Here is a 17423-nt window from a genome sequence, read left to right as displayed (position 1 = left end):
AAATACAATCAGTAAATCAATGCTATGTACCAGGGAAGGGACAAACATATAAACTAGCCTTACAAAGCAGTATATCCTCAAATCAAGACTTCACTTGGAGCCAATGCAGTTATTACCAGATTCTTTTGCAACTTTAAGACGATCTTCCCATCCATCATATGGTCCCAGACACTTAGCTAGAAATGTCTGGAGTGTAACACAATCCAAGGGCAATTCATGATTGTCAGCACCAACACGCAAAATAGGATCCACAACTATGTAACCTCCACCACTTTTCTGATCTCTGTAATAAAAACACAGACATCTTCTATCAATGTAAAAGCAAATATATCCTAGAGTCAACCACCTTTTATCAAGACCTATCCAGAGTTTTTTTCTTGTTATTTTAAAATGTAATGTCTTTGAAAGTATCATAAAAAAATTAAAATACTTTCAAGCACAGAAAATACTGTTTTAGAAATAGTTTTACCAGTCCTACACCTACTTACCTGGGAGTAAGCCCCACTGAACCCAATGGGACTTGCTTCTAAGTAGACATGTATTGCACTGTTAAGAGAATAAGCCAGGAAAATGCTAAACATAGGTGAAACTGTGATGTCAGAAAAGTCAAATGCAGGAAGCCCATATTTTGCAAAGGATCCAGGATTCCCACCCCTGGATCCCCTAAAATTGACCTCTGACCTTTCTGACATAAAAGTTTTGTTCAAAGTGTTCATGTACCCAGTCTCAGGAACAATTAGGGCTACAGTCCTATACTCACTTACCTGGAAGTAAGCGCCATCGAACTCAATGGAACTTACTTCTGAGTACACATGCATAGGATTGTACTGGAAAAAGAAAAGAGAGGCTGCTATTATCCCTATATTGCAGTTTAAGGGAAAGATGAGACTACAAGATGTTGGCTTGCCTAAAGCGACACAAGATTTAAATGGAGGTTCCAGCTCACACACAGCCACTACACATTTTCTTTTTTAAATGGATATGGAAACAAAATTAGAAGCAGATTCATTGTGGTTTTTATTTTTTAAAACTGGTGTGCTCTCATATATCTGCCTGAAGATTTGTGAAAGTGGTTTGCAAGCACAACTACACTTTTCAGGATCTTCCTATAGAGAAGCTATGCATGTCCTGGATCTCGTATTACATTTTCACATATATCTTCCTAGCCTTGCAGCAGTGCCCCTCTGCCTTGAAAAAGCAACATGAGAAGAGAATGCTGAAAGAAGGGCCATGGCCAAAGAGAGCACAGCTCTGTAATATCTCAAGTGAGCTAGACCGGAACTTGCTTTTCAAAGAAAAAAGTGGCACACCACTGGAATTTCTCTATACACAGGTGGTGCACAAGTGTGATGAAGTCCATGACATGGCACAATGCAGATTCCTGCACGTATTCCTGCCCAGAACAGACTGATAACACTGCATTCATGATGTGCCGTTTAATAATTTATTGTGGAGTTTCAAAAAGGAAACACATAAAATTATGATATTCATTGCATTTCCATTCCATGTAGGACCTGACATTTACTGATTATAAACAAAATGGTTGTCAGTATTATAACCTGGCTTGGAAATCTAGCAGTTTCCAATAATTTAACCTAATCGGTACTAGGCTCTTCCACCACTTATAAACAGTTCTAGTTTTAAATTTTTTCCTTAACATTCCTTGAAATATTATAGCGTGCAAGAAGCATTATGCCACCATTCCAACTGCCATTCTTTGAAGACCAATGACTACATTTTTACTAAATCAGAGTTCTTTTATTAGCGAATTCTCTACTTCATGATTAACAGGCAGTTCCCCTGGACTGTGATTCTCTTCACTTGGTGGAGAAATGGGCATCATTCTCTATCATGCACCTAATGTCAGAGAAAGACATCCCACACAACAAGGCTAAAAAATGCAAAGAACTCATTTGATTCAATATTCCCCACCCCTTTTTGGAGGAGGAAGAATCATGTAAATTAGGCTTAGAGACACAGAGTGCTCTTCCTAAGGTATGCAGCCTACTCCTTGGGCACCCCAAATCACTGCCAGGTGGGTAAGGATGTGAACCAGTCCCAAGATAGCGAACAGAAGACATGCATCTTGCATCTCTCCCTCCAGAACCAACAGTCACTTACTCTTGATTGAAGTAATACTGGTATGATCCAGAAATCTCGAGATCTAGTTTACAATATTTGTCAGAATCATCTTCTTTTCCTGTTGGGTTGTGCCAAGATAGGCATCTGAACTTGTGACGATCAAAGACTTCTCCAGGAGCTGGGTAGTTTGTATACACTGAAACATGCTTGCCTTGTAAGGTAGGGCCCAGTCGGAACTGCAGCTCAAAACCTGAACAGAGCAAGTCACATGATAGAATTAAAGATCAACATAGTATGAAGTCCCAATGATGTCAAAGTTAATTCATTCTAAACTGGACCATTAGAAAAAAAAATAACTCAGGGCTACTTTGTTTACTCTCATAGCTCTAGTTCTGAATCTTACTCAGAAAACCTTGCTTTAGGAATGCAATAAAAACATTTCTATTCCACCTGGCTTATGACAGGTTTTAATGGGGCTCTCTGGTTTGGTTATTAAGATATTTCCCTTTTGGCTTTTTATTGGGTTTTGGATATGTACTGTTGTGTTTAAATTCTACATCATCGTGAGGGCCTTGGTAGGCAGAAAATCAATCTAAAATGCTTTTAATAGATAAATAATAAATAAGTAAGTTGAAGATTCTTGCCAATGACACAACTTGGTTTCATCATTGTTTCTGTTGTAATGTTTTTCATGGTTTTAGTTATTAATTAATGTATATTGCTGTTACAGTGTTTTTATATTTTATTATATATGTATTGTGACCCACTTAGAGATTTTAGGATATTAAGAGGGCAATCCTATGTTTGGTTAGACAGAAAAAAGTCCTGCAACTCCCAGCATTCCCCAGCATGGCTAGCTGGGGAATGCTGGGAATTGTAGGACTTTTTTTGTCTAAACATGCATAGGACTGTGCCTTAAATAGTATAAAAGTAGTATAAATATCAATCCTATATATGTTTGAATAGAACTAAAGGCATTTTCACATGGGGCATTTTCACAAGCATACCCTTTAGTCACCACTGTGTTCACTTCTGAGCAGAAAACAACTGAGCCACCTTTAAATCAGATAGATGCTCCCATCGATGTAATTAATTAATTCAATTTGTGAAGCTAAATCTTCACATGAAAATGCCCTTACTAAGTGTATTGAAGATGATAGCCTAAGGACCATGCTGGGAATGCTGTGAGTTGCAGGACTTTTTTCTATTCAAACATACATAGGATTGCACCCTTGGAATTTTAGACCCTGATTCTCAAAGAGTTCCATTGTCCCAAGTCAAAGTATGCTGGGTGTACACCAGTGGGATTCTTCAAGGGTGCCGCATCAGGGGCAGTTCACATTCCTAGGAACTCAATACAGGTATCAAGTGAGTTAGGTTGATACCTGCACTGGCAACTTTTCATACACAAAATGTTAATGGAATATTATGGATGGAGGCAAGTGCATTTAGCGATACGCATAGCAACTCAAAAGTATGGGCCTTTAACAAACTGACACTTAAAAAAAATATTCTGTGGGTTGGATCCAGACTTAGTCATACTTAAAGTGGACCCACTGAAATTTAGGCATGACTAACTTAAGTCCCATTGGCTTCATCAGGTCTGTTCTAAGTATGATTGTCTGAATCTAACTCAATGTCTTAAATCTTATGATTTAGAATTAGCTGATACCCCACCCAAGGATTAGTTCAAAGATTGTTGAAGCAATGGAGTTCACAAGCAGCTATCAACACAGTTTAGTCACACTTCTGTAGATCACAATGTCAATTTAATATCTGTTATGGTCAAGCACAATTTGTCAAGCACAATTATCACTATACTTTAGGAATCAAAATAAATCCAGAACTTGACAAACACACGGAAAGGCTGTAATTCTGAATATACTGGATTGGATATTGGATACTGGGTTGTATCCAATATTAATCTAACTTAATTCTCATTAATTGCAATGGATCTACTCTAAATAAGACTAACATTAGATACAGCCCATTACCTGGAAAATTAAGGGGATTGTTTCTGAGTTTACATGGCTAGGTTTAAGCTATTTGCTTAAGTGAGTGGTAGAAAAGTTGTTCAAGAGCTTTTTAAATCAAGAAGCATTAAACACTTTCTTTGATCAAGGGATCCCTCAAAACACATTGGGGACCATATCAATTGTATAGCTGTCTTTTTTGCTCTTGGGACTTTTTGGCTGTTATCGATCCTCTCTATTTGTATGCATGATATATGACCTTTGGATTTTTTTTCAATCCATGCAGGCTTTGATTTCTGCATGGAGTACATGTGCAGATGTTTTCCACCAATACCTTATTCCCTAAAACCTGTGTAGACTTCAAGAATGCATTGACGAAATTAATTACGCATCCTCTATCTGTTAGCTCTTTCTGCCATTAAATGGAAGGGGTGGGTTTTGTGTTTGCAATTTTAAAAGTATCCCCAAATTATTTTTTCCTGGGTTTCAGAACAAAAATAATACAGCTCAGAAGAACCTACATTTTTCTTCATTAATCACAACGAATTCTCCTTGAGGTCTACAACTAGTCACATGCCAAATAATCTGAGTGATTTTATAGTTTCAGAGAACACACAATTTATTTCAAAAGCAACAAAATGGTTTTCAAAAGTTCTTTGAAGTTCAGTTACAACTTCAGCAGTGTAATTTTGAATGCTTAGTTCTATGAGACTTACTTCCCAGATAATGCACTTAGGATTCCAAGCTCTACAAGTCACATGAAGTAAATGCACCTAAAATGCTGCAAAGAAAGCTGGCTTCAAGCTGCAAGCAACACAGTCACCAAAATACAACTTTAGCATCTTCCTTGTCCAAGGCTGCAGAAACATATCCTTGGGGTATGCTCATATGCTCATATCCTTGGGGGAGATGAGCAAGACCCATTCATTGCTTAGAATTGGAACATAAGTATTTGCAGTATATGCGCTGGAGGACAACTGACAGTTTTATCTATTAAGACTAAGCTTTCAAGAAAATAAAAGCAAAATAAAAGGAAGCTTTCATGAGCAGAGGTTTTGTATTGGTAAACATATGTTGTAATCTTTCACTCACTAATTTCTGTGAACCTAAATCACACATTGCAGGATCCTTTGCAGGTTAACTCAGAAGAAATAAATCTCTCATTGAGTTTATAAAGACTTATTTCCTAGTAAGCATGTTTAAGATGTCATACTACAACCGAACTAAGTGCTCAGTGGCAAACAATAAGTCTGTAACCCCTATTCCCACCACTTCACAGAGAAGAGACACTGGACAGTGAATGCACTTCACAGGGCAGCAAATATGCCAACAAAAAAACCTCAGAGAGGAATGCAGAAAAGGGGTTATGGGGGAGTGCTCAGCACCCCAACGCTATTGCTTTAAAACAGAGATATGATTCACTGCTCTCTCTGACCTCTTTGCCAACACACAGTTTGGTCCTAAAGTAAAAGTCATTACAAGACTGGAGCCTACCATGTATTAGTCAGATTATGGCCACTCAGTGGAATGCTGTATTCATATATACCATTTGATAGATATGGAACTACCTTCCAAAATATTAATGGCAATATTGATTTTTCTTCTTCATGCATTATGAATACCCTTAGCCAACCAAAGTCTCCTCTCTCAAATGCCTCTGCCCATTCTTTCACATTGCCCTTTTTGTCTGAACAAGGAAATGATGCACCTTTCTCTTCTTTCAAATCCTTCCTTGGTTTATTAAAACCCATCCTTTTAATAAAACATTTTGCTTAACTCTTTAATGTCTGATGTAATCTGTTTTCTCAGAAGCAATATTGATTTGCTTGAGTTTGAAAGGGGAAGCAATCTTCCCCTTTCAAACTCAAACAGCAGGCCTTGAGTTCCTTGGGGCAGGAACCTCCCCATTTGAAAAGTATTTTTAGGGTGCAATCCTATGCATGTTTAGACAGAGAAAAGGCCTACAACTCCCAGCATTCCCCAGCCAGCAAGGTATCTAAACATGCATAGGATTGCACCCTTCCCTTGTAAAGCACAATGTACATTGGTCTGAGTCTATACAGGTGCTTCCAGATGGGGAGCTCCTAGCACTACCAATCAGAAGGCACTGTGCAACTATTCCATCTTTTTCTCAGTGGATTGTCCACAGTCAGGAAAAAGACTAAAGAAGCAGCAATTGGAAAACATGGGATGGTTACCAGTGGAAGACAACAGAATTTCCCCGTCCCCAATAACACTCCGTGAATGAGGCAGGGCGATAGCGCACTTAAAGCCTCATATGGAGGCACCTTAAAAGCCCAGGGATGAGGTGACATGGAAGAGCTGGTGACAACCATTCAAATTTCTTCTTGCGTAGATCAAAGTTGCCTTGTTAAACAAAAACGTGCACACACACACACACACAGGCAGGCAGTGTCAACGCTGACCTTGCTCCAGCCGGAAGAGGGTCTTGTCCAGCTTTTCCATGTCGTTGAGGAGGAGAACTCTGGTCTGCTTACCATGGGGCATCTTGCCTGCCTGGCGTCTTCTGCACTTGCAGGCGGCACAGGTTAACTTCAGAAAGACAGGAGCGGCTCCTAGCAGGCAGAAGAAACAGACGCACAAGCCAACGGTGAAATACACAGAGTGCGAAGTGGGCGTTTTTTTCACCCAGGCAGATAAGCGATGGGTTCACATATAGGTCACCTTGAAACTCCTTCTGAGATTCAGATCGACGGACAAGATACTTACATTTTTCCCTCCTCGGTCCAAATAAAACAACTTGGCAGGGGACTGAAGAAGGGTGGTGTGTGTGTGTGGGGGGGGGGGGGGATGAGTGCGTGGGAGTCTTGCCAAGGGGGCGCACAACCTCGAGGCAGAAAGTCCGGGGAGGCTGCAAGCAGGCAACGACAGCTCGGCTCCCCGCGGCTCTACAGCCCGGGCTGAGGGAGGGACGGAGTAAGGGAGGGAGGCAGAAAGGGGAGGGCGCTGTCCCTCTCGGGCCAAGGGGCTGGCGTCTGTCACTCTCCCCCCTGCACAATGCGACCTGTCCGGGCGCCACGGAATACCCAGCTCCCCCCCCCCCCGTTCCTCTTTTCTCGCCCCCATTTATCCCCGGCTGCTGCTGTCTATAAATACAGATCCGAAGGCCGCCCTTCACTCACCCGGGGACGCTGCAGCGGGCGAAGGCGGCTCGTCAGCTGAAGAGGAAGCAGACAGCAAGGGCGGGCCGAGGCGGGAGAGCTAGAGAGAGAGAGCGAGAGAAGCGAGGGGTGCAACTCCAACGGCGGGGAGGCTCAGTCTCCGCGGGGAGGAGGGCTGGCAAGGCGACCAAACAGCCCCGCCTGCCGCCTGAAGGGCTCGTAGGGAGGAGGCTGCTTGCAATGCAACAATGCAATGCAAGACAGCCAAAGAAGGGAGGAGCGGGAGAGGGCATCCGAACCAGAGGCAGGGTGCCGAGATAGGCCGGAAAGGGGGAAATTGCATATTTGGAACGAGGAGACGTTGCTCCAGAGGGTGTTGCAAAATGCCCGGCAAAAACAGAGGGCCAAAATAGGCATTGCTATATTACTAGACATATGTGTCTAGTAGCGGCGTCTTTTGCTTTCCTTCCAGTTTACTCGAGAGTAGGTGCAGAACCCTCCCCCCCCGCCCAAATCTGGATCTTTACAGACCTCCGCCTTGCCCCCACACTAGGGTTCATATCTGGTTTTGGGCCCCCTTTGTCTACTGTAGTGTAACAATGGGGTGGGGGTGGAAATGTAGCTCCTGGACACATTTAAAGCAATATCTGTTTTGGCCCTGTGTGTGTTACTCCTTGTAAGGCAATCAGTTTAAACTTCTGAGGGTGTTTCCGGAAGGGTGGCTCTTAGGCAAAAATGGGCTCTCTTTCCATGATAGCTCTTACACGTGTACTTCAGAACTGGGCTAGTGGGTTCACACAAAGCGAGTTTCCTTGACACTGGAGAATCTCCACAAGTCTACATCCTTCCTCTCTACTCCCATTAGTTTTCCTAGAGCTCCAGCATGACCTCTGAGAGGAAGTAAATACAACATCCTGGTTCAGTGTTGCCAATGTTTGTTTTTATGACTTCTAGTATTCCAGACAAATGCCTTTTAGCATGTACAGAATGTATTTTCCACTGAGAAGAAAAGTATGTTTTTTGTTTAAACTTACCTAAGGCTTAGTGCCTCTAAGCATATGGGACTGGCTTTTCATCTCCCACAGGTGAAAGGCCATTCTGCTTCCCAATAATAAAAGAGGATGTCTGTCTGTCTGTGCCAGAGCACCAAGACCATGAAATCTAGACACTTGAAACCTGGCATGCATACTAACAGAACCCTAGGGGCATGCACCTCAGGGTTATTTTGTTTTTAAAAAGCAATGATTTTTAAGTAATTTTAATGTGATCATGTGGTTGAAGCCTGCAGCAGCAGCATCTTCAGCCAGCAGGTGCAGACTTCCCTAACTAGCACATAGCTTCACAGTCCATACAGTTCGAAGCCAGGGGAGATAAATAGGCAGAGGGACGGAGTTACAGCCTGACTCCTCCTCTTCCTGCTGTGGGGCAGCTCTCCCTGAAGGAAAAGACTCCTCCCTCAGGGGGCTATATGGGTGCACCAGGGCGGGTGCCACATCTGGGGGTGCCACTGGGCATGGCTTTACTCAGGGTGGGCACAAGATATACAACCTGACAGTGGTGTAAGTTTGCTTGAAGACTTTGCTGTATCATACGAAAGGGTATTCCAACCCAACTGAAACTGGATCCCGTTGATACTTTTAAAGAAATGCCTCTAACAAAATTAACCTTTCTAAGAATGTGCTATGTGCTTTCTCAGAAGGTTAGATTTCATTTTTAATTTTTAAGCTACATCTTATAGGAAGTAAGGAAACAACAAAGTACTAGCCGTCCATATTTTTTTTTCTGGCTTAAAGTTTTCTCTAGCAACTGTTGGAAGGCTAGGCCAGAAAAGGTTTGTTGGTTGGTTAGTAAATATATCTCTGCTTTGTCTTGATATTTGAAAAGCAGAAGACCTCCATTACTGTGCTATGGTTAATTCAGAGATGCATAGGCACATAGGAGAAGAGAACTAAACCGATGGCATAACCATCAGTAAATTACCTTCTGTTAATCAGCTGGCTTGTCTTAATAGGTATTTTGTCAAACATCAAAATCAATACCAGTATGAATTGCATGTTTGGATACCCCCAGCTAATAACTATTAGTATCTACATAGTGTGTGTCAAGTGTTCAAAGCACATCATGTGCATTATCTCAGGAATTTTTACAACAGCCCTGTAAAGCAGGACATTATAATTATCCCCAGATTTCACTGAGTATATGCACAGGTGGAGTGTTACAAACTGGTTGTCCCACTTGTGTCAGAGAGTCTCCTTCCATGGAATGGATGGGGGTGCAGGTGGCTGTATGTATATTTGGCTACCAGTGAGTACGTGCATGTACAGAGTAGCTGCAGCCTGCCTCTTGTAACATTCTGGATCCTGCACACAAGTGCTAGACCTTATATATAAGCACTAGGAGAGTTTGCAGCATTGAACAGACTAACAACCAGATTGTATTGTAACGTGCTCCAGAATTGGCTCAGCAATGAGAAGCTCCAAGGGCAATGCTACCGGGTTTATTTTCCTTTGGATGAGAGTGCACTGGAAACATAGTATTTTTGTAATTTTATTTCACTTACAGTCCACAAGCAGAGCATAAGTGGAGGCAAAAAGACACTCCTGCAAGGCAGAAGTTCTGTCAGATCTCCAGAGAAAAAGAGCCTGCACCCTAAGGCATTTCAACCAAGTAATATTGCTGTCTCTGTCTTCAGGGGAGTGGTTCTTACATATATCTGACAACCACACCTCTGAGCCCTGGAGGGGAATTGTCCATCCAGTGAACCATCCACTGTCATTAAAAGAACAATAATAATTCTATTTCCAATGTTCAGAGGTGAATGCTGGTGCTTATGTGGGCAAAATGGCACCATTCATGTACAAGAAGGTAGTAACATCAGGGAAACCCCAAGGTTTGCAGTAGTCCAAAAAAACTTTAGAAACCCTAAACATCCCAAGTAAACCCTCCAAAATACCCAATGAGGGTTAAGTGTGCTCAGTAGCTTTGGAATACTGATTGACTGTTGGGGGAGAGAAATTGAAAACTGTGTGGGGGTGGGAATGGAATGGAATATTGCTGAGGACAGCATGGCTGACTGGCATTTTGTTGCAGGCCCCACTTGTTAATTCTACTGTCGCATCCTGGCTTCGGTTGGGCAACAATTTGAGATAAAACCATAATGATATGCCCATCAGAGTGGTCAGATGGCAAATTTACAACATCATGTAGAGTTCAGTGTGTCTAAGCTAACACAAATAAATGAATTTAGGTGCTCCTAACTCAGCATAGGGTTGTAGCCTAAAGCTTTTGCTGTACCATATCTGTTAGTTTCTTCAATGCTCCAGTAGTTACTGACTCCGGATATTGAGCAATACCTATTTCTGATCAATTTCTGGTTATGAATTACATAATCTGAAACAATGTTTGTTTATTGTTGTTGCTATTGCAATCCATTTAGCTTCTCTCTGAGTTTTGCCTTTGCAATCCCTCGCTTTCTCATACTTCAGCCACTGCTATAACATAAACTGGGCCAGTTGCTTGCAAGTGTCTCACCAATGAAATATTTTTAACTACACTTCACAGTAAAGGTCAGTCCTGCAGTAATCAAAGGTCAGTCTATTTTCAATGATTGGAGTTGTAAAAAAAAATAAATCCTGTTCTCAAATTACAGTCACTGTGGTGAGGTGTTTCTGTGTTTGCAAGGGCAATTGTATTGTGGAATGAAGATGACTAGAAAATGGAGATTAACACATCTTAATTTTCATATGATGTATCGTTATAGAAGTTGAACAGAATGTATCAAATACAAAGTAGATATCGTTATAAACAAAACAGCCTGCTGTTTCTAGAGCGGATATGGCATGTAGGATTTCTTTGCAAGATTGCTGATATAAACTTGATTAATCTAAAATGCTCTGAGGAACAGGACATCAGATCCCAGCCTGGTCATATTTTACTACTACAAAATAAAAATGTCTGCTAGTGAAGAATGGGGGTAGACAACCGTGTTCTGTTAGCGCAAATTATATGCTAGCGGAAACTAGGTTCTGAATTATGCGCAAGAGGAGAATACAACTAAAGTTATGTTTGTGCAAGTGGTTGTCCGTTACCCTTGTGCACCTGGTTGCACAACTGGTTGCACATTTCTGCTTAAGCAACCCATTGTGCAACCGGTTGTAAAACTGGTTGTGCAAGCACAATGGAAAGATTTGGCACATCTCTGCTAGCACCATTTGAGATTGCAGAATGACACCACTGGATAGTGCCCAATACCATGCAAAATCTGTTCATACTTATTTATTAATATTATTTAATTTCACCTATCCAAATGAAGGGAGAGGTTGGAGAGTGGGCTGTACTTAGGAGAATAGAACACAATTTATTTTCTGTGCCTGGATACAACACATACCTGAACAAACTGTGGCCTGGCTAGTGAGCGTTTGCAGCCAAGAAATAAAACTGACAGGGAACTCTGTATCATGGGGTAGTATATCACCGGGGGGGGGGGGGAGTTATATCTTTAAATATTTTGGACTTCCTCCCAGAAGCCACGGTCAGCATGGCCAAGGGTAAGGAATGGTAGGAGTTGAAGTCCAAAACATCTGTAGATCTACTTTCTGCCCACCCCGATAGATACAACATCCCTGCTATACAGGACAACCAGGGGCTTCTCTCCCTTCACCCATGGTTGGGGGATAGGAAAGGATAAAGAGTTCAGAGCAATTAGTCCACATCTGTCTATACATAGATTCTACATATAGAATCTGTGTTGAACCTCATTCAACTGGAGGGCCAGATTCCAGGCAAAGGGGACATGGCCAAAATACCAGCATATTTTTAACTTAAAGCTCCTACTGCCAGTAGCTAAGCCTTAGAGGCATTCCATCCTTTTAGAATGTGGAAAAAACACAAAATCTTAGAAACCACCAAATTATTGGTGGTCAGGGAGACAAGGTGAGACCAGGGAAAGGGGGTGTGGCCTTCTGGGAAACCTCAGAGGGCTGGATTAAGATCCCAAGTAGGTTGAATTTGGCCCCCAGGCCTGAGGTCCTGCACCTCTAATGTAGAATCTACCCTTCTCTCTTTTGCATCTAATAATGAATGCTGTGCTGGCTGGAGGTTTTGGATGGGCAAGATGCCCTCGGTGGGCTGTTCTCTTCCCTACCCTTTCCCACGTGCTCTGCCCTGGGCCCAGTCTTCACCACTGCCTATAGAGAAAGGGTAGATGTGGACAGGCAGCTGTTCACTCCTGTTACTTACTGGGGTGCTCCCTCTGGGCCGGGGGATAGGGCGGGCGAGCGAGCACGTAGAAATGGGAAGAAGAGCAGTAACGGGGGCAAAAGAACTGCCTGGTGGGCAGCAGAATGCCTTCTGTGGAGGTATGGGCCTGGGCAGGTGTCCAACAGTGCTGGCTTGTGGCGCCAGCTCAGAATGAATGGAAGCTGTCAGGGTACATTCTTAGGCTGAAAACTCCAGCCGCTCCACCAACAGAAGAAAAGTAGATATTTGCATTCTTGAGCCTAGAAAGACAAGCTCATGGCATACTTTCCAACAGTAGGGACACTCTTGTGCACTTGTAAAAACGCTATTCCCAAGTATCACTTTCTGATTCCTGGGCTTCCTATGACTACGCCTTGTGGCCTTTGAATAGCTTTGATAGAACAGTAATAACATCGGCCTTAGAAATTAAGGGCCAGGCATCTGCTATATACAAACTTCTGAATGATATAGGGCAGGGGTGCTGAACTGTTTTGGGCGGGAGGGCTGGATTCTCCCCAACCCCAGATAACATCATGTTGCATCACCACATCCTTGATGTCATGTTGGAGGCATAGCCCCCACCCCCTGACATCACCCCCTTTTTCCTTTGATGGCAGCAAGCGTTGGCATTCACCTGTGTGCGGGGATGAGTGGCTGCTCTTCTCCCTGGATGGGCAAGTGCTAACTCTCATCCTTGCTGCTCCCCCCAGGGTCAGAGATAGCAATGGGGACAAGAGGCAGTGGGACTTGCCAGTGTGTGTGGGGGAGTGCCTGCTCTTTCCTGTTCATGGGCAAGTCCTTACCCCTGCTCCTGGGTGTGTGGCTTGGAGCCTAAGCCCTGCCCCCTAGAGGGGCCCCAAGAGGCAGCACAGGCCAGATTGGCGTGCCCCATGGGCCTGCAGGCAGGAGGTTCTGTACCCGATATAGGGAATGGTCCAGGAGAGGGAACAAAAATTGGCCTGGGGAAAAATCTGAGCAATACAATTAGCACAGAGCAATGGTTAAGACTGCTTCACAGCACCAATGAAATCTGTCTCTCTTAGGGGAAGGGAAAATATTTTTAAAATGAGGCATAGATGGTACACCACTCCAGTAAAATTAAGTTATATGCATCAGGCAACTGACAGTTCTTACATCATGTAGATACTTGGTATTTGAAGCAGGGCCTTAGAAAAGGGTTGAAGTTGATGTGAGGGACAATAAAAGGAGAGGCAGTCCCTGAGATATGTAGAACTCAGCCCATGATCAACACCTTGAATTGATTCCAGAAACATATTGGCAGGCATTGCATTTGGAATATCACCAGCTAGATGTTTTTACAGTGCCTCACAACCATAAGGTGCAGCAGCATTTTGCACCAGCTAAGCTCATGAGCTGTCTTCAAGGGCAGTCCACATAGAGCTTGGATGGCCACTTACACATTGCCAAAAAAGAGGAAATGCATCACCAGAAAAGGCTACAGACTGCCTAAATTGACTTCTGTTCGTGTATATGTACAGATACAAATGTGGACATTACTTCTATGATTGAAAGAGAAATACAATACACTCACCTTACATAGCAGGGGAGGCTGTGACCAGGTGACCTGTATGCCTGCTCAGTCTGCTGCCTGGGCGCTAAGCCTTGATGGGCAACTTCAGGGGCCCTGCTGTCCCTTGTCATGGTCTTTATGTTTATCCTGGACTTGAACTGGACAGTTCTTCAGAGGGAGGATGCCTTCAAATAGAGGATTGCCCTCTGTAAAGTAGGACACACAGTCACTCTATGTAGATCACATTGCGATGAAGTCTGGAGGGTTTTGAAAACATACCTTAGCATTGCAAGGTCTTTCTGTCCAAAAAGTAAAACACAGAACAGAGGAGATTCTAACCATAGTTCTTCCATGTTATGTTTAGTTTGGCCCTAATGTTGCTTTTAACTTAAGCACACTCCGGGAGAGAGTGCAGGACAGGAAGGTCTGGCGTACTATGGTCCATGGGGTCACGAAGAGTCGGACACGACTTAACGACTGAACAACAACAACAACAAACGTTGCTTTTAGTGGTGCAAGAGTGGCTGTGATGTAGCTCTTTCCAGCACTGATTGATAACACTGGATGTTCAAGGTAACGTAGGAGGAATCCTCACCATAGCATCTTCCTACGCCAGTGTTATTCCTGCTGTGAACTGGAGCAATACTGTTGTAGGAAGGAAGCACCATGTGGACTCTTCCCAAATGATCTCAGATTTCCAACATACCTGAGGGGGGCAGAATGGAGCCATGCTGCAGTGGCTTCCTCACTGCTTCAGCCTTCAGGTAACATCAGAAAGGTGCTGAAGTGAGTATATGACCACAGAAGCCGGTTGTCTGTCTCTTCAGATAATTATATTTGCTAAACCTCACTTCCCTGCATTTCTAATTAGCAGTAGAACATTTATATCGTGGTAATATCTGTTTATTCAAAGTTTGCCCTTACCATGCATTCTGGATTAGTGTTTATTTAATAGAAGGAGGTGGCTATACTAAGAAATATAGGGAAGAAAATTCTGTTTAAATCATTGGATTTAATCATTAAATCTTGTGTGCAGATTTAAAGCACCAGTAATTCTACTGGAAAAAGAAAATTTTTCCTGGCCTTCTCTAATTTAAACCATCATCGGTGCATCCACACTAAAAAAAAATAAAGTTTGGGGGGTATATATTTACTCGCACCAGTCTGACTTCTGTGTGTAGAGAAACCATTCATTAAGAAATCATTGGGTCCAATCCAAACAGTATGGAATCAATAGAAAATTTTGTACTGATAACTGTTACAGTTGATGATGATGATGATGAAAGGCGATTGGTTATTAACTAGAGTGGCAGTTTGAAGGTGAATGTATAGCGTAGTAGACACTCAGCCACGAAGTACAGCGGGCCCATGGCCAGCCACACCATTAGTCACTCTGCCTCAGGCAGCTGGCTCTCGGTGTCATGAAGGGGCAGAGAATTGTTCATTCTTTACTGCATTGTTATTATATTTTTATTGCTGAGGAGGGGGAGAGATGCTTGTGTGCTTTTCTGCCTCAGATGCCAAGATAACTTGACCAGACCCGGGTACTATGCACCTTGACCGAGGGGCGGGGTGCGTTTGTTGTTCCACCTTAGGCAGGAAAATGTTTGGGGCCGGCTGTGGGGAGAGCAGACATGATCTTGGGTTGTTTGGAGGAAGGGTGGAATAAATATGTAATAAAAAAATGATTCTTAGAAGTTGCTCTTGTACTACTGGTGGTGATAAAAAGGAGGTAATTCTAGCATCTGGTGCCATCTTGTGGCCTTTCTGTGGAAACAAAGCCTTATGGATAGTAAAAGGAAAACTCTTAAAATGGAAGTAGAGGTTATGAGATAAATATGGGGTTCCCATGTTTGCCATTATGGGGGTGGGAGGGGAATTGTGTGTAGGGGGAGAATGAGCAATAAGGGAGCACCATAATCTTTCCCGCAGCCATAAATTCCTTCCTGAAAATGACCCTCCAGGTAGTTTTTACACCCCCACCCCCACCCCAAGCTGGACTTGGAAACTAGTAATAACAATTCCTGGCTGAGGGGAAAATGGCCAGGGTGTGCAGATAGGATTTGCAGGGGAAATAGGCATGAGTACTAGGGGCGCTTATGAATGGCCAGAAAAGAGGAAATGTATCGCCAAAAAAGAGGACATAGATTTGCATAAAATGTGCAGATACTAATTCATATGTATAGATTCAAACTGAGAAATAATAATTATTTATTTTTTATTATTAAATTTATTAATCACCCTTCTGGCTGGTCACCCAGCCACTCTGGGCGATGTACAACACACAATAAAAACAGTTGAAAACAATAAAATTCTACAATAAAAACATTTTCTAAAATACCCTAACCCACCCCAAACGCCTGCCTGAACAACAGCGTTTTTAATGCACGACGGAAGCTCATTAAAGAGGGGGCATGACAGAGTTCCCTAGGGAGGGAGTTCCACAGAGTGGGGGCCACCACAGAAAAGGCCCTCTCCCTCGTCCCCACCAGTCTAGCTGTCCTGGCTGATGGGACAGAGAGAAGGCCATCCGAGGCTGATCTTGTTAAGCGGCCTGTGTGGTGCTGCTGGAGGCGCTCCTTAAGATAGGCTGGGCCGGAACCATATAGGGTTTTAAAGGTCAAAACCAACACCTTGAATTTGGCCCAGAAAACAACTGGTAACCAGTGCAACTCCATCAGCACTGGAGTGATGTGATCTCGCCGGCGGCTGCCTTTAATCAGGCGAGCCGCCGCGTTCTGTACCAGCTGCAGTTTCCGAACCGTCTTCAAGGGTAACCCCATGTAGAGCGCATTACAGTAGTCTAAACGAGAGGAGACCAGGGCATGTACTACCGATGGGAGCAGATGGTCGGGAAGGAAGGGGCGCAACCGCCATATCAGATGGAGTTGATACAGCGCTGTCCGGCTCACAGCTGACACCTGAGCCTCCATGGACAGCTGGGAGTCCAAAATGAACCCCAGGCTGCGGACCTGGTCTTTCAAGGGTAGCCGTACCCCATTCAACACCAGGTCAACATCCCCCAGCCTCCTCTTGTCTCCCACCAAAAGTACCTCAGTCTTGTCAGGGTTCAGCTTCAGCCTATTCCTCCCCATCCAGCCACTCACCGTCTCCAGACATTTGGACAGGGATTCTACGGCCAACCTTGGTGAAGATTTAAACGAGAGGTAGAGCTGCGTGTCATCCGCATATTGATGACACTGCACCCCAAACCTCCTGATGATAGCCCCCAGCGGCTTCACATAGATGTTAAATAGCATTGGGGAGAGGATGGAACCCTGTGGCACCCCACAAGTTAGAAATTAATTAGAAATACAGTACATCTCACCATAGTGCAGAAGTCTGTGACCAGGTGACCTGTGTGCCTGCTGGTTCAGTCTGCTGTTCATGTGCAACAGTCCTAATTTTAAACCCGAACTGGACAGCACACCAATTCAAATAGAGGACGGTCCTCTGTAAAAGATGACACATGGCCAC

The 17423-nt window shown here is 43.4% G+C and overlaps 1 protein-coding gene across 1 annotated transcript in view; it reads right to left on the bottom strand.

Moving 5' to 3' along the window:
* AGL (amylo-alpha-1,6-glucosidase and 4-alpha-glucanotransferase) overlaps positions 1-7262 on the bottom strand; it is a 58614-nt gene extending 51352 nt beyond the window's left edge. The window contains exons 1-4 of the mRNA XM_084851894.1: positions 7199-7262; positions 6482-6631; positions 2122-2332; positions 117-283 (exon numbers count right to left, since the gene is read on the bottom strand). Of these exons, the coding sequence (XP_084708020.1) occupies positions 117-283; positions 2122-2332; positions 6482-6563 (460 nt within the window). The 5' untranslated portion in view covers positions 6564-6631; positions 7199-7262. The remainder of the gene's footprint in view (positions 1-116; positions 284-2121; positions 2333-6481; positions 6632-7198) is intronic.
* Positions 7263-17423: the final 10161 nt, after the last annotated feature.

This window comes from Heloderma suspectum, chromosome 4, assembly GCF_057233095.1.
Source record: "Heloderma suspectum isolate Gila_16-S chromosome 4, 16-S_ref, whole genome shotgun sequence".
In the NCBI taxonomy this organism is placed as follows: Eukaryota; Metazoa; Chordata; class Lepidosauria; order Squamata; family Helodermatidae; genus Heloderma; species Heloderma suspectum.
The sequence above is the reverse complement of the archived record's forward strand: the minus strand, read 5'-3'. Positions and strand labels throughout refer to the sequence as shown.